Consider the following 25,339-nt stretch of genomic DNA (forward strand, 5'->3'; position numbering starts at 1 on the left):
TTATTCTGAATAAAAGATCGCAAACAGACACTGAATATATCAGCTGAGAGCAATTGTGATGCAAGAAAATCACTCTACCTGTATCTTTCACTCCAATTTAAAGCGCACTTCAAGGAAAGGATTTTCATGATAATTAGTTATTCGTGAGATATTGATTTGATCAGATGTGTAAATACAGTAATCATTTAACCACTCTGACCAAAAAATATCTATGAAAACATCAACCCAATTCTCTAAAATAGCTAGTGAGATGGAATACATAGAATGTCTATCAATAATGATCAATTCTACAGCTCCATCATATGTGCCGTTTAAAATAGAATGGGATTAATAAACCAATTTATAAATGGACAAATAGACACATTTTAATGTGTTAATATATTGAACAATTAAATTGAGCATTAATAAATTGTATATTTAATTCAAGTTATTAAATGTATAATTTTTAAAATGCACCTTTTTTTTTGCGTTTTAAAAAATTTGCCAATGACTTTTCCTTTTCATTTTACTTTGGCTTTTCATTATCCATCTGACAAGTTTCAAATTGGACAGTTGACACGTGGGAGCAACCAATGAACTTCTGAGTTTTTTTGTGTTTTAAGACACACTACCTCTCAAACGTCCCAATCGAAGGAGTTATAAGATGGTCCGTCATGCCAAAAAAGCCCATTTTTAATACGCAAATTAAAAGGTGCATTTAAAAATGACTTATTAATGTGCTATTTTATTGTTACATTTAATTGCATATTAAACATTAAATACATGACATTTTAAATGCACAATTTTTGTTAAATATCATTTAATATATAAACGTAAATTAAACACATTTAAAGGTGTCCATTTATAAATTGGTTAATTTATTCTCGGTTGTATTTTTAGATTAATAGATTGATTTCTTCCTTCATTGCAACCTGTAGCTTCCACACAGTCACTTCACAAATGGCTGTATAATACAAGGGTGAATGCCACTCAAACCCCTTCTTCCATGTACTAGTTTGCAGAGATGCCATGATCCTACAATATTTCAAGTTCAATAAAAGCACATTGGTACACCACATATGTCTTAATTACTTGTCATTTTGCAAGAAAGACATATGTGTTAGAAAGGCATACGTCCTCATATTCCAAGTGCTCACTTTTTAATAGCTCAATAGTATATTTTTAAAAGTATGAAATTATATCAAGCTTTAAATTATTATAAAAGCTTTACATTTTAAACAAATATTTAAGCCTTTAAAATCAATAAGTCTGCATGCATCCTCTTGAGCTTTCACGGCAGCAGTGCCATTTCCTCTTGCTTTGTAAATACAGTTGAAGTCAGAAGTTTACTTACACCTAAGCCACTTACAGTGGGTACGGAAAGTATTCAGACCCCCTTAAATTTTTCACTCTGTTATATTGCAGCCATTTGCTAAAATCATTTAAGTTCATTTTTTTTCCTCATTATTGTACACACAGCACCCCATATTGACAGAAAAACACAGAATTGTTGACATTTTGGCACATTTATTAAAAAAGAAAAACTGAAATATCACATGGTCCTAAGTATTCAGACCCTTTGTTCAGTATTTAGTAGAACCACCCTTTTGATCTAATACAGCCATGAGTCTTTTTGGGAAAGATGCAACAAGTTTTTCACATCTGGATTTGGGTATCCTCTGCCATTCCTCCTTGCAGATCCTCTCCAGTTCTGTCAGGCTGGATGGTAAACATTGGTGGACAGCCATTTTCAGGTCTCTCCAGAGATGCTCAATTGGGTTTAAAGAGCAACATGCAGGTTGAATTTATAACTGAATTAATACTTTATATTTTCTGCAGAGGTCTTTTAAAAACACATATGTAGAAATTACTAATGAAATCTCATTTGATGTAGAGATTTTGATGAAAATGTGCTAGGCTCTGGAATACGCCTTTCCCGCTATAGCAACGCGTCATATGACGTAGGGCGAGGCAAATAAAAGAGCTCGCGGTCAGCTCTCTCATTGTTGGGAGTTGATGTAGTGAGAGACAGAAAGTTTTAGATCGAGTTTTAGAGAAGCCATAATGGTAAATTATTGTGTTTGTGCTGGTTGCACGAATTCCAGCCTGTCAGGACATCGTGTCCATCATTTTCCTTCTAGGAAAAACAAGACTTTTCGGTCTTGGGTGCTTTTTGTGGAGGTGAAGAGAGCAGACTTCACTGCCGCGTCTGTTACCACACACTCGGTCGTTTGTGGCGCACATTTCACTCCGGAGAATTATCGACCTGGAGATTTGTTGGAGTCTCGGATGGGATTTCGGAGTAAGGACCACGTGAGGCTGATTACTGATGCTGTTCCCTCGGTGCACTCGATGGAATCAAGTCCACCGTCAAAGTTTACACCGGATTTTGGAGCGGGCGGGACTGGAGGACCAAGTGCTAACGTTAGCAGACATTCTGTGCAACGAAAACGAGCACTTAGCAGAGTAAGTCTTACTTTTAATTATTTTAACTCTTAATTTGTGTAATTTCAGTAATAATAATAGTATAATATTTTTATATAATATATTTTTTATAATATTAAATATTTAATATTTATTTAGTATAATAATACAGAGAGAGGGAGAGAGACTGAGCTTTAGGACAGGTTGTCGTAACGTAATTGTCTGCTTTCTGAAATGAATTTAGTAGTTTGCACAATGCTATAGCTATTGGCAGGAAGCTAGCCCAACTCTCCCGTTTCCCCCTCATTTCAATTCAAACTGTTCTCCCGCCGTACTTCTCTACTCTGCCAATTGTTCCTCCCCCTGATCTCCCCCTGGCTTCTATCTATTATAGGCCTGTGGGCCATCATAGGCGTGTTCGTCCACACCGGAGAACTCCGTTTCTTCATACGCATCCATTGTAACCTGAGCTTGAACTTGACCAGACTCCCTTGGCCATCGTCACTTCCGGTTAGTGCTTTATAGACGCGGAAGTTATTTTATCACAATATATCTCATCATATCGTTAATGGCTAAATATATATTACTGCAGTTCAGAAAATCTTGTTGTTTTATCATCAACATACACTATGCTATATAGGGGTGTCCAACCTGCATGTTGCTTTTTAAGTCAGGGCTCTGTCTGGGCCATTCAAGAACAGTCACGGAGTTGTTGTGAAGCCACTCCTTCGTTATTTTAGTGGTGTGCTTAGGGTCATTGTCTTGTTGGAAGGTGAACCTTCGGCCCAGTCTGAGGTCCAGAGCACTCTGGAGAAGGTTTTCGTCCAGGATATCCCTGTACTTGGCCGCATTCATCTTTCCCTCGATTGCAACCAGTCGTCCTGTCCCTGCAGCTGAAAAACACCCCCACAGCATGATGCTGCCACCACCATGCTTCACTGTTGAGACTGTATTGAACAGGTGATGAGCAGTGCCTGGTTTTCTCCACACATACCGCTTAGAATTAAGGCCAAAAAGTTCTATCTTGGTCTCATCGGATCAGAGAATCTTTTTTATCACCACCTTGGAGTCTTTCAGGTGTTTTTAGCAAACTCCATGCAGGCTTTCATGTGTCTTGCACTGAGGAGAGGCTTCCGTCGGGCCACTCTGCCATAAAGCCCCGACTGGTGGATGGCTGCAGTGATGGTTGACTTACTACAACTTTCTCCCATCTCCCGACTGCATCTCTGGAGCTCAGCCAAAGTGATCTTTGGGTTCTTCTTTACCTCTCTCACCAAGGCTCTTCTCCCCCGATAGCTCAGTTTGGCCGGACGGCCAGCTCTAGGAAGGGTTCTGGTCGTCCCAAACATCTTCCATTTAAGGATTATGGAGGCCACTGTGCTCTTATGAACCTTAAGGGCAGCAGAAATGTTTTTGTAACCTTGGCCAGATCTGTGCCTTGCCACAATTCTGTCTCTGAGCTCTTCAGGCAGTTCCTTTGACCTCATGATTCTCATTTGCTCTGACATGCACTGTGAGCTGTAAGGTCTCATATAGACAGGTGTGTGGCTTTCCTAATCAAGTCCAATCAGTATAATCAAACACAGCTGGACTCAATTGAAGGTGTAGAACCATCTCAAGGATGATCAGAAGAAATGGACAGCACCTGAGTTAAATATAGGAGTGTCACAGCAAAGGGTCTGAATACTTAGGACCATGTGATATTTCAGTTTTTCTTTTTAATAAATGTGCAAAAATGTCAACAATTCTGTGTTTTTTTGTCAATATGGGGTGCTGTGTGTACAATAATGAGGAAAAAAAATGAACTTAAATGATTTTAGCAAATGGCTGCAATATAACAAAGAGTGAAAAATTTAAGGGGGTCTGAATACTTTCCGTACCCACTGTATATTTAAAATCAATTTTTCACAATTCCTGACATCAGAATCAGCTTTATTGGCAGGTATGCTTACACATACAAGGAATTGTTCTTGATGCCAGAAGCTTCCAGTGCACAACAAAACAATACACCAATAAGACAGATAATAAGAAAAGATTTAGAAATAAATAGAAGAATACAAATTGGATAGAAAATAAAGTAAATATAAAATACACAAGTCAATATTACTAACACACACACACACACACACACACACACACACACACACGAAATACTGCAGTGCATCTCTTCCTCATGGACTGCACCAGATTTGCCAGTTCTTGCCGTGTGATGTTACCCCACACTTCCATCTAGACACTTGCAAGTTCCCAGACATTTCTGGGGGGAATGAGATCCGGGCTCTTCACTGGCTATGGCAGAACACTGACATTCCTGTCTTGCAGGAAATCACACACAGATCGAGCAGTATGGCTGGTGGAATTGTCATACTGGAAGATCATGTCAGGATGAGCCTGCAGGAGGGGTACCACATGAGGGAGGAGGATGTCTTCCCTGTAACACACAACGTTGAGATTGCCTGCAATGACAACAAGCTCAGTCCGATGATGCTGTGACACACCGCCCCAGACCATGACCTCCACCTCCAAATCAATCCTGCTCCAGAGTCCAGGCCACGGTGTATCCGACTATCACCCCTGGCGAGCCAAAACCCTGACTCGTCAATGAAGAGCACTTTTTGCTAGTCCTGTCTGGTCCAGCGAAGGAGAGTTTGTGCCCATAGGTGACGTTGTTGCCGGTGATGTCTGGTAAGGACCTGCCTTACAACATGCCTACAAGCCCTCAGTCCAGCCTCTCTCAGACTATTGCGGACAGTCTGAGCACTGATGGAGGGACTGTGCATTCCTGGTGTAACTCGGGTAGTTGTGGTTTCCGTCCTGTACCTGTCCCGCAAGTGTGATATTTTGATGTACCGATCCTGTCCAGATGTTGTTACACGTGATCTGCCACTGTGAGGATGATCAGCTGTCCTTCCTGTCTCCCTGTAGCACTGTCTCAGGTGTTTCACAGTACAGACATTGCAATTTACTGCCCTGGCCACATCTGCAGTCCTCATGCCTCCATGCAACATGCCTAAGGCACGTTCACGCAGATGAGCAGGGACCCTGGGCATCTTTCTTTTGGTGTTTTTCATCTGGCTGATCTCTTGAGATGCTGCTTCAATGTATCCACATAATATTCCTTCATCATGATGCTGCCACCCCCATGCTGCACTGTTGGGATGGTGATCTTCAGATGGCAAGCCTCACCCTTTTTCCTCCAAACATAACGATGGTCATTATGGCAAAACTGTTCCATTTTTGTTTCATCAGACCAGAGGGCATTACTCAAAAGTCAGATCTTTGTCCCCATGTGCACTTACAACCTGTAGTCTGGCTTTATGGCACTTTAGGAGCAGTGTCTTCCTTGCTGAGCAGCCTTTCAGGTTATGTTGATATAGGATTTGTTTTATTGTTTGTATTGTCTATCTGTTTCCTCCAGCATCTTCATAAGGTCCTTTGCTGCGGTTCTCAGATTGATTTGCACTTTTCACACCAAACTACATTAATCTCGAGGAGACCGAATGAGTTTTTGTCAGGAGTGGTATGATGGCTGTGTGGTTCCATGGTTTAAACTTGCATACTATTGTTTGTACAGATGAACGTTGTACTTTTCAGGCATTTGGAAATTGTTCCCAAGGATGAACCAGACTTTTCAAATCAATTTGTTTATGGACTTGGTTGGTCTTGGCTGATTTCTTTTGATTTTCCCATGATGTCAAGCAGAGTTTGAAGGTAGGCCTTAAAAGACATCCACAAGTACATCTCTACTTCAGTACACCTATCAGGAGCTGATTAACTACAGGCTTGACATCCTATTCTGTAATTTTTCAAGCTGCTTAAAGCACAGTTAACTTCGTGTATGTAAACTTCTGACGCACTGGAATTGTGATATAGTCAATTAAAAGTGAATCAATGAGTCTATAAACAATTGTTGGTAAAATGTCTTGTGCCGTGCACCAAGTAGATGTCTTAAATGACTTGCCAAAACTATAGTCTGCTAATATTAAATCTGTGGAGTGGTTAAAAAAGTAGTTTTAATGACTTAATGACCTAAGTGTATGTAAAAGTCTGACTTCAACTGTATCTTTAAAATCTTTATAATTTTACACTGATCCCTTGTACTGTGTAAATGTGTTTTCATTCTTCATGATTTCATATTGATCTCTTGTGCTATGTAAATCAGTTTTCTTTTTTTATAATATCATGTGCTTTGCAACAGCAGCTTCAACCCCCAAATTCTTCATATTTTAATAATGATCTGTTTTCAGCATAGAAGAAAATCACACCGTCTTTCTGAATTCATTAGGGTTACTAGGGTTTGTTTAACTAGCTTCGTGGTACAGGCCTGAGAACTGAGTGGAAAAGACCTTATATGACTTTCAAACCAATAGCAGGATAAGAAAATGAAAAAAAGACAAGAGCAGACACAATGACAGACACAACCTCTGCAATTAGCTCTAACGTACCTTGATGTGGTGGTCTGTAGGGCGGCATTGGTCTCTGTCCCATCACATGATTGCCCTGACCCATCATGCCCATGGGGTTCTGCTGACCCTGGTAATGCTGTCCGCCGCCACTTGCAGGGGGCATGTTGTACTGTTGAGATGGAGCCTGCTGGTGCATTATAGGCCCTTAAGAAAACAAAAACAAACTCAAAGTGAGCAAATAAACAAGCAACTGGGTTTATGATTAAACTGTGATTTTTGAACCGGTCATTTACACCTTTGAAAAAGGCTCAAGAAATGTGCTGGAAAGCTGTGGAAAGCCGGGAAGCCCCTAATGCCTAGTGGCCTTTGATGTTTTGAGATGGTGATGAGTCTCGGGTTTCACTACAAAAGTAGCGTACACTTCTTGTTGTGTACACACTCCTGTGACAGGCCGAGACGAGTCCCAGATGCTGCGACAGTTTTCAAAACTGCTTGATATCTAGACGTCTTGTCATCATGTGTGCACTGTCCCGACGAGAAAAGACGGACAATGAACTAAAGTCAATGAAGTATAGCGAGCGCAAGAGGGCGGCACTGTATTAGGAAGCAAAAGACAAAAATGATTTATATATAATAAATTCACACTTCACCCTCATCTCCCTATACCCTTTGTCTATATTATTTGTCTATATATTTCTCTTAAATATTTCCTTTTGCATACAGCAAAATGGGCACAAGCGGTTTCTTCATGTTTGTTGAAAGAGGAGAGCAAAGTATTGGTAGAGGTCTGCAAACCCGACCCCGATGGGACCGGAAACCAGACCGGTTTCGGGCTGGGTTCGGTCAGTGTTTCAAGTGGGACTTCGGGTTCGGGTCAAGTTTGTAATTAATGAAAAATTAAACAGGCCTACTGAACATGTTTCATGCACACGCTCTCACTCACAATCAAGCGTGAATGGACGAGTTAGGGGCCGTTCACACAGACCGTGTTTTTGCACACATCTGTTCCGTTTTCTCCTTGTTTTCCTAGGTAAACACATGCTGGACGAATGTCTTTGTTGCATCGTGTCTCGCGGTTTCTTCAGTGACTCGCACAGGACTGGCACTTTTTAAACACAGTGTCAAAATAAAAAGAACTTGAAATTGTCAAAAACGATTGTCGAGACACCTGCGTTTCAGTCTTTGTACTGCTTCTAGATTATTTATTTAGAGCAGGTGTCACAAAACTTCAGTCGGTAAAGAGGGGACTGATGCATTGTTCCATATTCCAGATTGTTCTATGCTATTCTTTTTCTCCTTTCTGCTCTAGTGTACTGAGGGGCTGCAGTGTCTTGTTAAACTGTATGTTTACTGTTTCCATATAGTTACAAATGTTACCTACCATACTTTCTAAGAGAAGAAATTATAAAAATAGTGAGCAATTTTGGGTTTGGGCTTATAATCTGACATTATAGTTTGGGCCGGATAGGGTTGGGTCTCAGGTAAGGGGTCGGGTTTCATTTTAAGGCCAGTGCAAACCTCAAGTATTGCGTAGCAGGAGACAAAAATAAAAATAAAATAAAAACACCTCACTAACATCTCCCCTGCTGTTTTTATCATTTTCAACTGCTTTTATTAATATTATTTTCCTTTGCAAATAGTGCCAATAAATCACGAAAATGGGCAAGAGCCACGCTTTCATGTTTTTTGATTTCATGAGTTTTGTGATTGAATTTTGTTATCTTAATTTTAAGATGCATTTTTGATGCTAAAAGAGGCTGAAATGGCAGGTTTTTCGCTGGTTCCTTGCAGATTTCAAGAGAATAAGCATACAATCGGATTCGGAAATGTTAAAAAACGAATGCATGAACATGTACAATAGGGACAGATATGAGCAGAAACACACCAGAAGCTCAGTTACAGGTCCTGCACTAAAAGAACTCTAAACATCATGTTTGGGAATATTAAGAGAAACTGTGCTCCGGTTTTTAGAGCTTTCCTTCTCGTCTTTGACTTTTTTGCACTTTATTATCATTCAGTAAAACACAGATGTAATGATTGAAGCATGTCGTCATGAACTCAAAGACTCTCTCCTCCACATCCAAACACAAGTAGTCAAAAAAGATGACCAGGAGTAACGGTGATGTCTCGCTTTGTACATTTGTGATCAATTCACCCAAAACTAATCTTAATGCTAGGTGTGCACATGGTCTCATTCGGGGACAAATGGTTGTGTAGTTGATACAGTCCTGAAGGGTTCGCACAAGCACGAGTGACTGAGTCTCAGGAATCCGACTGCAAGTCGTGTAGTGTACGCTTGGCTTAAGAGGACAGGGAGTGGAATTATTTTCTAAAATAGTTGTGTGTTCCCACACAAATTTGATCACACTGTTCTGCTCTCATGTATCAGGTAGCACAGTGAAGACATGTCCTCTCTACCAATCACATCTCAGACTAAATGAGTTTATATCATACGTAGTGATATTTTGTATAAAAACCATTTTTAAATGAAAGAACGAAATGGCTCTGGCGAAAACAATTAACACTTTCCTCATAACATTAAAAATAGTCTGTGACAACATTTTTAATTATGTCCAACATGTACACGCTTTAAGATCTTTCCCAATCATTTAGTGGTCTTTTTTGTTTGAGAGAGAGATGTGGGCATTACATTATCCAGAAGGTTTATATTTTTTAGTGTGGCAAAGGCTCTCAGACTCAATCATGGCAAAACAGACAGTGACAGTAGAGGAAAAGTACCCTGATTGGGCTGCATGTTCATGTTGGCCCGAGGGGCATAACTGCCCATGGGTTGCCCTTGACTCATGTTCATCTGTCCCTGTGACTGCATGCTTTGTGAGGAGGGTGCAGTGTGGTTATACACCCCCATGGGGCCATGGCTGCTTGACGGCATGTTCATGGAGCTGCTGGGAATGCTGGGCGTCTGATTGGGGCCAGGGCCCTGTATGGACATATGATTAGGACCTACAGAAAGCAGACAGCCATTAGTGCTGCAGTGACAGACAACTTTACATCATGTATACAGTTAAAGTCAGAAGTTTATATACACTTAGGTTGAAGTCATTAAAACTATAGTTCTGGCAAGTCGTTTAGGACCTAAGGGACTACTTTGTGCATGACAGGAGTACTTTTTCCAACAATTGTTTATTGACAGATTGTTTCACTTTTAATTGACTATATCACAATTCCAGTGCATCAGAAGTTTACATACACTAATTTAACTTCGCCTTTAAGCAACTTGATGTCAAGCCTTTAGACAATTAGCTTATAATAAGCTAATTGGAGTCACTTGGAGGTGTAGCTGTCAATGCATTTTAAGGCATACCTTCAAACTCAGTGCCTCTTTGCTTGACATCATAATAATAATAATAATAATAATGCATTTTATTTAATGGCGCCTTTCATAACACCCAAGGTCACCTCACAAGCAATATACAGGTCACTGCATAGGACAATACACACAACAAACAAGCCACATACAGATAAAGTGCATTAAAAACTCAATACAAAATGTTATAAGAAAGCTTGTATAAAAAGATATGTCTTAAGACGCGTTTTAAAAGTCAACAAGCAGTCGCTATTGCGAATATCAAGGGGAAGAGAGTTCCATAGGCGGGGGGCAGCATAACTAAAGGATCTGGCACCCATGGTAGTTAGTCGAATCCTTGGTAACACAAGAGAAATTGAAGATGAAGATCTGAGAGCACGTGAAGGAGTGTAAACATGGAGAAGTCGTGTAAGGTATTGGGGTGCAAGATTATGAAGTGCCTTATAAGTAAGTAGCAGGATCTTAAATTCAATTCTATACTTTACTGGAAGCCAGTGTAATTGCTGAAGAACTGGAGAGATGTGCTCAGTAGAAGGTGTTCTAGATAAAACACAAGCTGCAGAATTCTGAACCAACTGAAGCTTATGTAGCAATTTAGAGGAAACACCTGTGAAAAGAGCATTACAGTAGTCTATACGTGAAGTGACCAGTGCGTGAGAACAGCAGTATTATTATTTGAAAGAAAGGGACGGAGACGGTTAATATTACGCAAGTGGAAGTATGCAATCCGCGTGATATTATTAATTTGAGCTTCAAAGGATAGTGTGCTATCCATGATGACACCCAAACTTTTAACCTGTGAAGAAGGACAGATTGCAGTATTGTCAATGTACAAAGAAAGACAGTTCGATTTAGACAAAACAGATTTAGTGCCAACAAGCAAAGCCTCAGTTTTGTTGCCATTTACCTTCAAGAAGTTAGCTGAAAGCCAATCTTTAATTTCAGATAAACAGCTGGACAAGAATGGTGGTGGAAATGAACCAGAGGGTTTGGCAGACAGGTAAAGTTGGGTGTCATCCGCATAACAGTGGAAATTAATTAAATTAAATTAATCCCGTATTTCCTCAAAATATAACCAAGAGGGAGCATATAAATAATGAAAAGAAGCAGGCCCAAGACAGAACCCTGGGGAACACCAGTGGTGACTGTAGATGTTCTTGATCGAAAACCTTTTAATTGAATACGCTGACTGCGTCCAGATAGATATGACCTAAACCAAGACAGTGCAGTGCCAGTAATACCAATAGAAGTTAATCTGTCAAGAAGTATCTTATGTGAGACAGTATCAAAGGCAGCGCTCAAGTCTAGAAGGACAAGTATGGATAAAATCCCAGAGTCAGCTGCCAACAATAGATCACTGGTTATTCTGACAAGAGCAGTCTCAGTGCTATGGTGGGGACGAAATCCAGATTGAAATTGTTCATACAAGTTGTTATTAGAAAGATGTTCATGAATTTGAACTGCAATACACTTTTCCACTACCTTAGAGATAAACGGTAAATTTGAAATTGGACGAAAATTATCAAAATTAAATGGATCACCCCCAGGTTTCTTAAGTGTGGGAGTAATAATAGCAGATTTAAGATGTAGAGATACAGAACCAGAAACAAGTGAAGCATGAACAATTTTAGTAATCAATGGCAACAGGGCTGGTAAACAAGCTTTCACTAAAGGAGTAGGTAGAGGGTCTAACTGACAAGTCGAAGATTTAGATTTACCTATCAGAACCACTATCTCTGAAGTAGTTGGTAGTGTAAAGTTAGAGAAAACAGAGTGTGGAGGTTTGTGAGTGATAGATTGACAGGAGTCATTGTGAAGATTACCAGTAAGTAGGCCTAATTGCTGATTTACATTTCCAACCTTAGATGCAAAAAAAGTCAAAAGACGATCACATAAGTCAGCGGAATACACATCAGATGGCAAAGAATCAGGTGTTTGCAGAATATTGTTTACCACCAAGAAAAGGGACCTGGAATTCCCATTGCTATCTCCAATTATGTTTGAGTAGTAATCAGATTTAGCCTTGGACAGTGCATTTTTATAATTCTGAATATGTTCAGCATACATTTCTTTATGAACAGTAAGGCCAGACCTGGCGTACAACCGCTCTAACCTACGGCCTTTAGTTTTAAGTTCACGCAGTTCAGGTGTAAACCAAGGAGCTGAATGTACAAATGAAACAGTTCGAGTTTTCACAGGTGCAAATTCATCTAAAATCATGTTCAGTCCATCATTGTAGTATGTAACTAGTTCATCAACAGTAGAAAAATCCAATTTACTGGAGAAGATGGCAAGTTTATCAGCAAGAGTAGGCACATCAATGTTCTTAATATTTCGAAATGTGATCGGACGACACAGGTTTACCTTAAAAACTGCCAATTTGGCACAAAAGGACACCAGCAGGTGATTCGATATGGACAGATCAGAAACAGAACAATTGTAAGGTGTTATACCAGAACAGCAAACAAGATCAAGAGTATGCCCCTTAGTATCATGGGAAAATCTAAAGAAATCAGACCTGAGAAAAAAAAAATGTGGACCTCCACAAGTCTGGTTCATCCTTGGGAGCAATTTCCAAACACCTGAAGGTACCACGTTCATCTGTACAAACAATGGTATGCAAATATAAACACAATTGGACCATGCAGCCATCATACTGCTCAGGAAGAAGCATTCAGTCTCCTCGAGATGAATGTAGTTTGGTGCAAAAAGTACAAATCAATCCCAGAACAACAGCAAAGGACCTTGTGAAGATGCTGGAGGAAACAGGTAGACAAGTATCTATATCCACAGTAAACAGAGTCCTATATCAACATAACCTGAAAGGCTGCTCAGCAAAGACGCTGCTCCAAAACTACCATAAAAAAGCCAGACAACAGTTTGTAAGTGCACATGGGTACAAAGATGATACGTTTTGGAGAAATTTCCTCTAGTCTAATGAAACAAAAATGGAACCGTTTGGCCATAAAAAGGTGAGGCTTGCAAGCCGAAGAACACCATCCCAACCGTGAAGCATGGGGGAGGCAGCATCATGTTGTGGGGTGCTTTGCTGCAGGAGAAACTGGTGTATTCCACAAAATAGATGGCATCATTAGGAAGGAAAATTATGTGGATATATTGAAGCAATATCTCAAGACATCAGCCATGAAGTTAAAACTCGGTTACAAATGGGTCTTCCAAATGGACAATGACCCCAAGCATACCTCCAAAGTTGTGGCAAAACTGCTTAAGGACAACAAAGTCAAGGTATTGGCCATCACAAAGCCCTGACCTCAATCTGATAGAAATTTTGTGGCCAGAACTGAAAAGCGTGTGCGAGCAAAGAGGCCTACAAACCTGACTCAGTTACACCAGTTCTGTCTGGAGGAATGGGCCAAAATTTCATCAACTTATTGTGAGAAGCTTGTGGAAGACTACTCAAAATATTTGACCCAAGTTAAACTATTTAAAGACAATGCTACCAAATACTAACAAAGTGTATGTAAACTTCTGAACCACTGGGAATGTGATGAAAGAAATAAAAGCTATAATAAATCACTATCTCTAGTGTTATTCTGATTTCACATTCATAAAATAAAGTAGTGATCCGAACTGACCTAAGACAGGGAAAGTTTTCTACGATTAAATGTCAAGAATTGTGAAAAACAGTTTAAATATATTTGGCTAATGTGTATTTAAACTTCTGACGTCAACTGTATCTCAGTCAAAATGGAAGTTTTACAGCGAGTTGAGAGCCTTGATCTGTCTTTACCAGGTATCTGTCCATTCATCTGGTTCTGCATGTGTGGGGCCGGTGGCCCGTCTGGGGGCATACTGTGACCGTGAGGGGGCTGTGAAGGAGCCCCACTTTGATTCATGGTAATGTTCTGAGTGGGTGGCTAGAGAAAGACAAGACACTGATTTACTCTCAAGATAACACAATGAGTCCAGGAGATACATGTACAGTATAATGACTTAAGCATCAACATTTGAAAATTGGTATGACTATGCTGTACTAACAGAAAAACTTTTCTACAGTGTTTACGTGAAGTCACACTAGACTCCAATCATGCTAAATTACTTGGACCCCACAGAGAAGATCAATAAAACACACTAGTAAGACAGGGCTCCAGACTGCGACTAAATGGTCGCCACGCTATTTGTTTGTATTTAAATTAATAATAGGCATAACATTTATGTTCTATTAATATTATAATAGCCTATACAGGTTGACTATATTTTAAATTTTAAGGTACATTTTAATGGTATTTTAACATGTAATGTGCATGCTTATTTTATTTTACTGTATGATTTTTTTCTCCCCTTTTTCTCCCCAATTTGGAATGGCCAATTCCCAATGCGCTTCAAGTCCTCGTGGTGGTGTAGTGACTTGTTTATATCAAGTTGGCGGATGACAAATCTCAGTTGCCTCCGCATCTGAGACATCAATCCACACATATCACATGGCTTGAGTGCGTTACAGTGAAGACCACGCCATCCACCCACAACTCACCACGCACCCCACTGAGAGCAAGAACTACATTATAGAGACCACGAGGAGATTACACAAGTTCAAATCCAGGGTGTGCTTAGCACGCCCTGGATTCAAACTCGTGACTCCAGGGGTGGTAGTCAGTGTCTTACTCGCTGAGCTACCAGTCCCCTATTTTACTTTATGTTATGGGTACTGTATGCACTTTCATTTTTAATACCATTTGATGTATCCAGTGACAACTGGGTTTCTAAAAACATGGCATCATATCATCTTCCATTTCCCACAGTTGCTGATGGTGTCATTGTATTAATAGACCCTCTTTTAAGTGCAGGATCTCCCACTGTTGTCATCATTTTACATAGATTTAATGTAATGCTTTTCAGTAGGCCAAACATGATTCTACATGTGCATTATATGATGAAGATCTGCTGTAGCAAAGGTGGAGAATGATGAAAGGCTTTCAGAATTATATGTCCATTGTTGTATGGTGTGGCATTAAACCTTTCTAGTTGACTTGCTCTTTAAAAAGGCCATGGGGCTGGGCATTCTCATGTCCAGTAGGGTCCATCTGCTTCCGGCAACTACAGTGCATCCAGAAATTCCACATTTTGTTATGTTACAGCCTTATTTCAAAATAGATTAAATTCATTATTTTCCCCAAAATTCTACAAACAATACCTCATAATCACAATATGAAAGAAGTTTGTTTGAAACTTTGTAAAATATATATATATATATATATATATATATATATATATATATATATATATATATATATATATTAAAAATAATAAATCACATAGCCTTTGTCATGACACTCAACATTGAGCTCAGGTGCATCCTGTTTCCACTGATCATCCTTGATGTTTCTACAACTTGATTGAGTCCACCTGTGGTAAATTCAGATGATTGAACATGATTTGGAAAGGCACACACCTGTCTAAGGTCCCACAGATAACAGTGCATGTCAGAGCACAAACCAAGCCATGAAGTCCAAGGAATTGTCTGTAGACCTCAGAGACAGGATTGTATCGAGGCACAGATCTGGGGAAGGGCACAGAAAAATTTCTGAAGCATTGAAGGTCCCAATGAGCACAGTGCCTTCGGTCATCCGTAAATGGAAGATTGGAACCACCAGAACTCTTCCTAGAGCTGGCTGCCCGGCCAAACTGAGCGATTGGGGGAGAAGGGCCTTAGTCAGAAAGGTGACCAAGAACCCGATGGTCACTCTGACAGAACTACTGACTTTTTTTGTGGAGAAAAGAGAAACTTCCAGAAGAACAACTATCTCTACAGCACTCCACCAATCAGGCCTGTATGGTAGAGTGGCCAGACGGAAGCCACTCCTCAGTAAAAGGTGCATGACAGCACGCCTGGAGTTTGCCAAAAGGCACCTGAAGGACTCTCAGACCATGCGAAACAAAATTCTCTGGACTGATGAAACAAAGATTGAACTCTTTGGCCTGAATGGCAAGCGTTATGTCTGGAGAAAACCATCCCTACAGTGAAGGATGGTGGTGGCAGCATCATGCTGTGGGGATGTTTTTCAGCGGCAGGAACTGGGAGACTAGTCAGGATCGAGGGAAAGATGAATGCAGCAATGTACAGAGACATCCTTGATGAAAACCTGCTCCAGAGCGCTCTGGACCTCAGACTGGGTCGAAGGTTCATCTTCCAACAGGACAACGACCCTAAGCACACAGCCAAGATAACAAAGGAGTGGCTACGGGACAACTCTAGGAATGTCCTTGAGTGGTCCAGCCAGAGTCCAGACTTGAACCCGATTGAACATCTCTGGAGAGATCTGAAAATGGTTGTGTACCGACACTCCTCATCCAACCTGATGGAGCTTGAGAGGTCCTGCAAAGAATAATGGGAGAAACTGCCCAAAAATAGGTGTGCCAAGCTTGTAGCATCATACACAAAAAGACTTGAGGCTGTAATTGGTGCAAAAGGAGCATCAACAAAGTATTGAGCAAAGACTGTGAATACTTATGTGCATGCGATTTCTTTTATTTTTAATACATTTGCAAAGATTTCAAACAAACTTCTTTCACGTTGTCATTATGGGGTATTGTTTGTAGAATTTTGAGGAAAATAATGAATTTAATCCATTTTGGAATAAGGCAGTAACATAACAAAATGTGGAAAAAGTGAAGCGCTTGTAGGTACTGAATGAAATGATGTTGCTTTAACTGAAATGATGTGTCTGATTAGGCCTATAGATTATGGCTGTTTATGATCTCAACATTAAGGGGAAGTAACTCTTCTCTTCCAAGTTGTAAAGGATGCTGTAAAAGGTCTATATTGAAAGGCAGATTAAAAATGTATTTTAGGGAAGGCCCATATACAGCTATAAATGAAGAGGAAACGGAGCATCAGTAAGATTCATCTTTTCATTGAAATCACTTGACTACCTGCATATTGATACTATGGAATGTCATTTTATATATTTTTTTTAATTTTAACATTCATTGACTGAAAGAGCTGTAAATATGTGGGTTGTATAATTTCATTCTATGATGAGGTATTAATATTAATATCATAAATGTGTAGTGCTAAATGCAAATACATAAAACCCTCAGTGACAAATGTGGAGGCCTTTGTAATTTACATGGACTAAATTACAGTATAAAAAAAACTTCCTATTAAAAAAAAAAACACAAAAAAGTAGGGCTGGGGCGGTATGGATTTTTTCTAACCGCGGTTGAAAAGCAAGATATTACCGCGGTATAGCGGTAAACCGCATTAAATACATTACATTGGATCAGAGATGTCCCCCCCCCGACAGACTTTGGCGCACACATCAGAAGTCCCTTTTGATAGACAGACTTTAAATATTGTCACCTACATCCGAAGAAAAAAAACGAGCACAATTTTAAATAGTCAAATTTTCATCAAGCAGTAATTTGGCATGAACACTGTATAGATTTCCTTATTTAAGATTATTCTCAGATACATTCGCATTGAAGATGGGTCAGACATGATTTTGACCACTTTATTAAGTTTTGTTTTGTAGAAAGCCTTTCTTTAAATTAAAATTTCGTTTTGTATAAATTGTATCTTAATTTTAATCACTGTTTCATTAACTAATTGCCTGGAATTAATAAATAAGAAGCAAATATAGCAGACATATAATCAGCAGCAGGACGTGGAAGCGCCGATGCGATCTCTTGCTGCGTGAGCTCTCTCATAAATGAACCGAAACTCGGCGGCTAGGCCTACTGCCTCACAGACATGAGAAATAAATAGAAATCTTAAAATGCATTTTAAACAAAATTCAAAACAAAATGATAAAATTTTAGGCTACAGTAGCCTAGTAGTCAGGTTTGCCGATGTGCGTTACTATTTATTTATTTATTTTTATCCCTGTGCCAATCGGAAACGGACTTCACTGCTGATATTCTGGGGATACAACATAGCCAATAGGCTATAGCCTACTAGGGACTTTAGCCTTTAAAATATCTTTGCTGCACTGGATCAGTCTCCTTTCTAGAACAGCCAAGAGCTTTCTAGCCTCGCGGCAGCAGCGCCTTGCATCGCTCAGACCTTAAAACAGTCAGCGCCTGGATGCGGTTTTGAAAATTTATCAAAAAGCGTTGGTGCGGACAGATGAGTTTTGTGATGCAGTTGCGGATTAAATAATAATAGCCCATCCGCGCATCTCTAATACAAATGGAATGTTATTATGTGTCATGGAACATTGCGCTCCCCAACTTCATGAAAGGTCGGATTTGCTCCATATTTTGATAAGTTTTGTTTAGAAAACCTTGAATCCATGTAGGCTAATATCATTAGACATAATCCATATCATTAGAATCAATGAATCCATGTCATTAGACACAACGTGCACACATGTGCAGGCCAATGTTTTTTTTGTTTTTGTTTTTTTGCGGTGACAAGCTCAGACCCGCGGTTGGAGTCACGTGACCGCGGTATTGCGGTAATGCGGTAACCGTCCCAGCCCTACAAAAAAGCAATTTACACAATTTGTTCACTCTGAAAGCAAATCCTTTCAAAAGAGACAAAAATGTCAGGCAGAAGATTTGTGAGGTAAAGATTGCAATATACCATAATAATACTTTAAAAGTATAATATTGTGTGCAATACAAATGTCTATGTCATTTGAATTAAGTATGCATTGAAAGATGAATCGTTCACATATGCTTGCTTTCCCGCTCTCCCATGTATATGAATGGAAATAAATGACCCTTTCACCATGTATGAAGGTCTCAAGTATGACTACAGCCTGCTTTATTACCATTGCTCACTTACATTTACATTTATGTATAAGGCAGACGCTTTTATCCAAAGCGACTTACAGTGCACTTATTACAGGGACAATCCCCCCAGAGCAACCTGGAGTTAAGTGTCTTACTCAAGAACACAATGGTGGTGGCCATGGGGTTAGAACCTGTGACCTTCTGATTAACAGCCCTGCGCTTTAGCCACTACGCCACCACCACTTAGCGCTGAATGCATTGCTGTATGTAATAATAAACACTCACCGCAGGCAGCAGAGACTGCATATTTTGATTCGAGTCTGCTATTGTGGCCAGATACACCAGATTTCTGTGCAGCATCTGCTGGTAGCTGTCAAAATGCAATGAAAAACAGCTTTGATCAGGAGTGAAAGAGGTAACAATTCACAACCCTGATTAATAAATTAACAACTCATTCCACATAATGCTTAAAGAATAATAATACATTCCATGTAACATGTGCAAGTGAAATCAATTCATGCAAACAATGTCTTACAGATGAGTCACTTGAGAAACTTTCATTAAAGAGGAAGAACTTACTGTGAACATTCAGCTGTTTTTCCTTTACTTTGAAAGTCCATGATGCACTGAATCAACTGATTGTTTTCATCCAGTAACTGTGGGTAAAAATATATACATTTTTATAAATATTATTTATTTTAAAACACGGTCTATGAAGAAATATTAATATTCATTTTGGATAATAATGCAGACACACGGGAATTTCAAGTTCATATTTTGTTTTATTAAAAAGCATTTGTAAGAACGGTTTCAAACTAAGGTAACTTCAACAAGTGCTTTTCTTTTGGAAACAAAAATGAAATGAACAATATGCATTCATAAAAACGTAAGAAAAGAAAAGAGAAAACTTTGACTAGGCATGCAACGACACAAATTTCACGACACGACACAGAAGCTTCACGACACGATTGGAAAAAAAGATAAACAGACCCACAATTTGTTTTTGCTTAAACTCATTAAAGATTTGACAAATGAATTGAAATCTTGAGTGACACAATAGTGTCTGACATTGGCAACATAAAGCAGAGAGATACTAGAAAACAATGGCAATGCAGATTGTTATATAAAAAAAGAAAAATGTGTGTGTCTACATTCAAGTCACTTTCATTTGAATAGCACTTTTCAGTAAGCACATCATTTCAAAGAATCTTTGCAGATGATCATTCGGAGCTCCTCGCTCACTCATGTACACTAGATGCTCTGTGAACCGAACACTCAGCGCCCAATGTTACATTGCTCGATTGTAATCACACTTCTGTACCGTATTTATTTATCTATCGTACGATACAATACGAACAAATATTGTTTTACACCCCAATGCTGATGGCATTAGGAAAGGTTTTTCCTAGGTCAAAAAAGGTCTTTGCTGGTGGCTGACGTACATGCTCATCCTAACCCTCGCCTTAAAAGCATGTGACTAATCCTGTCTGAGGAACTGTTGCAGGACCATCTAATGGTGACATGTGTTTGCTATTTCCCAATGACAGCCTACACAAGTGGTGTGTTTGAATAGTTTTAAGAAGGATTTGATCAAACCGATCACAAACATGTAAAACACGATGTTGCCGGGTCACTTGTAATAGTAACATGAAGTACCCAGAGAGGATACACAGCGTTTCTTTAAATTAAATAGCATACTATGGATTAAACTGCCAGTCCTCATTCTCAAATGAACATGAATAATATCAGCAAGGACACTTGCATCTGCTCCAAGGTAAATAAAAAAAGAAGCTCATAATCATCAATTCATTTATGTATTGATTCATGCAATAGTAAAAGCTATAGTAAATAAGCAGTTCAAAGCATCATGATGAGTATGTTACGAGACGTTAGAAGCAGTTCGGTTCACTTCCATTAATGTTATCAGGTGTGTAATCGCTATCAAATGAAGCTTTTCTCTTCTCAAGTGACAATTTTTCTTAATTCTGATTAGATTCAACTATCATCCTTGTGCAAAATACAAGTACAGAGCCAATGAAATGCAGTTAGCATCTAAGCAGAAGTGCAAATAGCAATATATAAATATGTGAGTATATACACAATGTGTTTTGTTTTTGAGTGCAAAGTTATGATGTAGAGAAGCAGAGACCAGCTCAATGCAAATGTCTATGAATACAGTACACGGTGCAAATGAAGAAGCATTGTACAGAATGAGGTATAAATGTGTAAATATATTTATATGGCCGGTGACATCAGGAGGTAGAAGTTATGTGCAAGGGAATGTGCAAACACAATAGTCGTCAGAGCGGGATGTAATGTTCAGAAACTGAGTTTAGAGATCAGCAGACAGCTAAAGGAAAGAAACTGACCACCATAACAATGATCCTGAAAACGGTTTCATTTAATAATTTCATTTCTAAAACATTTTCTTCAGATAAATATGCCTTACAATGTCACTTCATTTCAGCCCACTTCAGAATATTACCCACTCCGTTTGAGAAGATTTCATTTTGAATGTTTTTTTAGGAAATCAAGCTAGACTAGACATTTAACTCTAGTTATCAAATATTCTGACTGTACATTAATATAGCACATTTATGAAGGGAGACTATGATTTAGAATGGTTTTTGTTTTCATTTCAACCTATATTCATAGTTTTCTTCAGGCTCTTAACGATCAAAGTCATCTCTATGAATCCCTGAAGGCAAACATGTCCACTTTGTTCTAATTTCAACTTGTTACATATTTGACATGAGATAATAAGCAATGATGGCGCCGCAGATGGCCGCCTCGGTGTGGAGCTCTCCAATTCTTTTGTTGTTTTTGTTTGTATGTCCTGTGTTTAGCAATCTATTACCAGTCAGTTTTACCATGGACGAACTGCTGAACATTCGGCAGCACATACCAGATAATCTTTTCCCGGTTTTTGAATATTCGGACGTTTTGCTGGACATTTTAGTTGGAGGCACTGCTGTGTTGTTTAGACACGCTACGAGACGCAGGCGAGGGAGACGAGCTGGCGCGCTGGTTAAACTCCGTCAGCACGGCGTTCGAACAGCACTGCCGAGCATTCATCTCGCGAATCTCCGCTCTCTTCCCAACAAAACTGACGAACTACATCTCCTCACACATAATAATAAGGACTTTTCAAACTCTGCTGCACTGTGGTTCACTGAAACCTGGCTGAGTGAAGCCATTCCGGATAGCGCATTACATCTGCCGGGCTTCCAGCTGTTCAGAGCGGATCGCATCGCGGAGTTAACGGGGAAAACGAGAGGCGGTGGAACATGCTTTTACATCAATGAAAGTTGGTGTACAGATGTAACAACATTAAAGAGGATGTGCTGCCCTAATCTGGAAGCGCTCTTTATTAACTGTAAGCCGTTCTACTCGCCGCGGGAGTTTTCTTCGTTTATTCTGGTGAGTGTTTACATTCCTCCAAACGCGTCTGGGAACTTAGCGCTCCAACAGCTGGCTGATCAAATCACAGACACAGAACAACAATACCCAGACTCAGTTATTATTATTCTTGGGGACTTTAACAAAACAAATCTCACACGCGAACTGCCCAAATACAGACAGCACATTACATGCCCCACCAGAGACAGAAATATATTGGATCACTGCTATACAACATTAAAGGATGCATATCGCTCTGTCCCACGTGCAGCTTTGGGACTCTCTGATCACTGTCTGGTTCATCTTCTCCCGACCTACAGGCAGATATTAAAATCAACAAAGTCAGTTGTAAGGACTGTAAGGAGATGGACTATTGAAGCAGAGCTGGAACGACAAGCCTGCTTTGACTGCACTGATTGGAGTGTTTTTGAAGCTGCAGCTCCAGACCTGGACGAGCTCACAGATACTGTTACATCATACATCAGTTTCTGTGAGGATATGTGCATCCCTACTAGGACATTTTTATCATTCAACAATGATAAACCATGGTTCACAGGAAAACTCAGACAGCTTCGTCATGCCAAAGAGGCGGCTTACAGGGGTGGGGATAGAGTCGTGTATAATCAGGCCAGGAACACACTGAATAGGGAAATCAGAGTGGCTAAAAGAAGCTACTCTGAGAAGCTGAAAAACAAGTTTTCAGCTAATGACCCTGCATCAGTGTGGAGTGGCCTGAAACAACTTACTAATTACAGGACTCCTACCCCCAACCCTGTGGTGGACCAACGACTAGCTGACGACCTGAATGTGTTTCATTGCAGATTTGAAAGGCCCGATTTCACACCCCACATGGACTCGGACCTTCATTTCACACAACCATTAACACCTCCTGCACCCCCCCCCCCCCCGCTACACTACTTGCACTCAAGATCTGTGAGGACGATGTGTGCCGTGTCTCTCGGAAGCAAAGGTCAAGGAAGGCTCCAGGCCCAGATGGCATCTCACCAGCGTGCCTTCGTTCCTGTGCTAACCAACTGGCCCCCATCTTCACTCAGATCTTCAATAGATCACTGGAGCAGAGTGAAGTCCCATGCTGCTTCAAACGCTCCGTTATTATCCCCGTCCCTAAGAAACCTAAAATTACAGGACTTGATGACTACAGACCTGTCGTCCTGACATCTGTGGTCATGAAGTCATTTGAGAGACTGGTGTTGGCCCAGCTGAAGGACATCACTGGACCCCCTTCAATTTGCTTATCGAGCAAACAGGTCTGTGGATGATGCAGTCAACATGGGTTTGCATCACATCCTGCAACATCTGGACAGACCGGGGACATACGTAAGGATCCTTTTTGTGGACTTCAGCTCGGCTTTCAACACAATCATACCAGATATACTCCGGACTAAGTTAAACCAACTCCCTGTTCCCACCTCTACCTGTCAGTGGATTACCAGCTTTCTGACGGACAGGCAGCAGCTTGTGAGGCAGGGAAAATTCACTTCCACCACCTGTACCATCAGCACTGGTGCCCCCCAGGGATGTGTGCTCTCCCCACTTCTCTTCTCCCTGTACACCAATGACTGCACCACCAAGGACCCCTCTGTCAGGCTCCTGAAGTTTGCAGACGACACCACTGTCATCGGCCTCATCCGAGAGGATGATGAGTCTGCATATAGAAAGGAGGTTGAATGGCTGGCTTTCTGGTGCAGTCAAAACAACCTGGAGCTGAACACGCTCAAAATGGTGGAGATGATTGTGGACTTTAGGAGGAACACCCCATCATTGTCCCCCCTCACCATTCTAAACAGCACTGTGGCAGCAGTGGAGTCATTCAGGTTCCTGGGCACTACCATCTCACAGGACCTGAAGTGGGAGATACACATCGACTCCATTGTGAAAAAGGCCCAACAGAGGTTGTACTTCCTTCGCCAGCTGAGGAAGTTCAACCTGCCACCAGTGCTGCTGAAACAGTTCTACTCAGCAGTCATTGAGTCTGTCCTCTGCACTTCAGTAACTGTCTGGTTTGGTGCAGCTACGAAATCAGACATCAGAAGACTACAAAGGACAGTTCGGTCTGCTGAGAGGATTATTGGTTGCCCCCTGCCCCCCCTTCAAGAACTATACACTTCCAGAGTGAGGAAAAAGGCTGGTAAAATCGCTCTGGACCCCACTCACCCTGCCCACTACCTTTTTGAACTGTTGCCTTCTGGCCGGCGCTTCAGAGCTCTGAACACCAGAACCGTCAGACACAGGAACAGTTTTTTTCCCTCAGGCCATCCATCTAATGAACAATTAAATTGCCCCATTGAGCAATAATGATGTGCAATACACAGTTTAATTTTTAATTTTAATTTATATTATCCAACATATCCACTTCTGCCATTACTTACATTGCTCTGTACATAATATACTGTTTTTTGTTCTTTATATACAGATTGTATTAGATTTGCACTACGTGTGTGTATGTGGGTATGTATGAAGGTGAGTGTATGTACGTATATGTATAATTATTTATTTTGTGTTCTTTTTTGTTTTTAATTACCTATGTCTTGCTGCTGTTTTTGGTATTGTTTGTATTGTTGTTGACTGGTAGCTCCTGTCACCAAGACAAATTCCTTGTATGTGTAAGCATACTTGGCAATAAAGCTGATTCTGATTCTGATCATCAGAACATACACTCACCAACCACTTTATTAAGAACACCTGTACACCTACTTATTCATGCAATTATGTACTCTGCCTAACACTATTTAGATTAGATAATCCCATTAATAAGTAGGTGTAAAAGTGTTCTTAATAAAGTGGTCCAACGGTGAGTGTTTACTACACAGCAGGACAAATCTGTCCATAATTCTTGGATATATAGCCCAGATTTTAGTCCTTTATTCTACATTCTACTTTTATGTTTATCATAGTTTTCCCATTTGTAATGTCAATCACAGGTAAAACCACAGATTATTTAGATAATGAGTAAAATAATAAAATAAATACATTTAGAATTGTCTCATAAATTAAGGTCATTGTAAATCATTTTTATTATTATGATTATTATTATGATTATTATTATTATTATTATTATTAGGGGGTCAAGCCCCGAGGGGGGCGA

The 25,339-nt window shown here is 40.0% G+C and overlaps 1 protein-coding gene across 1 annotated transcript in view; it reads right to left on the reverse strand.

The window, feature by feature from the left end:
• LOC127649409 (protein SSXT-like) overlaps nt 1-25,339 on the reverse strand; it is a 52,717-nt gene that overhangs the window by 8,777 nt on the left and 18,601 nt on the right. The window contains exons 2-6 of the mRNA XM_052134482.1: nt 19,414-19,490; nt 19,120-19,204; nt 13,889-14,015; nt 9,549-9,773; nt 6,849-7,013 (exon numbers count right to left, since the gene is read on the reverse strand). Of these exons, the coding sequence (XP_051990442.1) occupies nt 6,849-7,013; nt 9,549-9,773; nt 13,889-14,015; nt 19,120-19,204; nt 19,414-19,490 (679 nt within the window). The remainder of the gene's footprint in view (nt 1-6,848; nt 7,014-9,548; nt 9,774-13,888; nt 14,016-19,119; nt 19,205-19,413; nt 19,491-25,339) is intronic.

The sequence above is a fragment of the Xyrauchen texanus genome, chromosome 9, assembly GCF_025860055.1.
Source record: "Xyrauchen texanus isolate HMW12.3.18 chromosome 9, RBS_HiC_50CHRs, whole genome shotgun sequence".
Lineage (NCBI taxonomy): Eukaryota > Metazoa > Chordata > Actinopteri > Cypriniformes > Catostomidae > Xyrauchen > Xyrauchen texanus.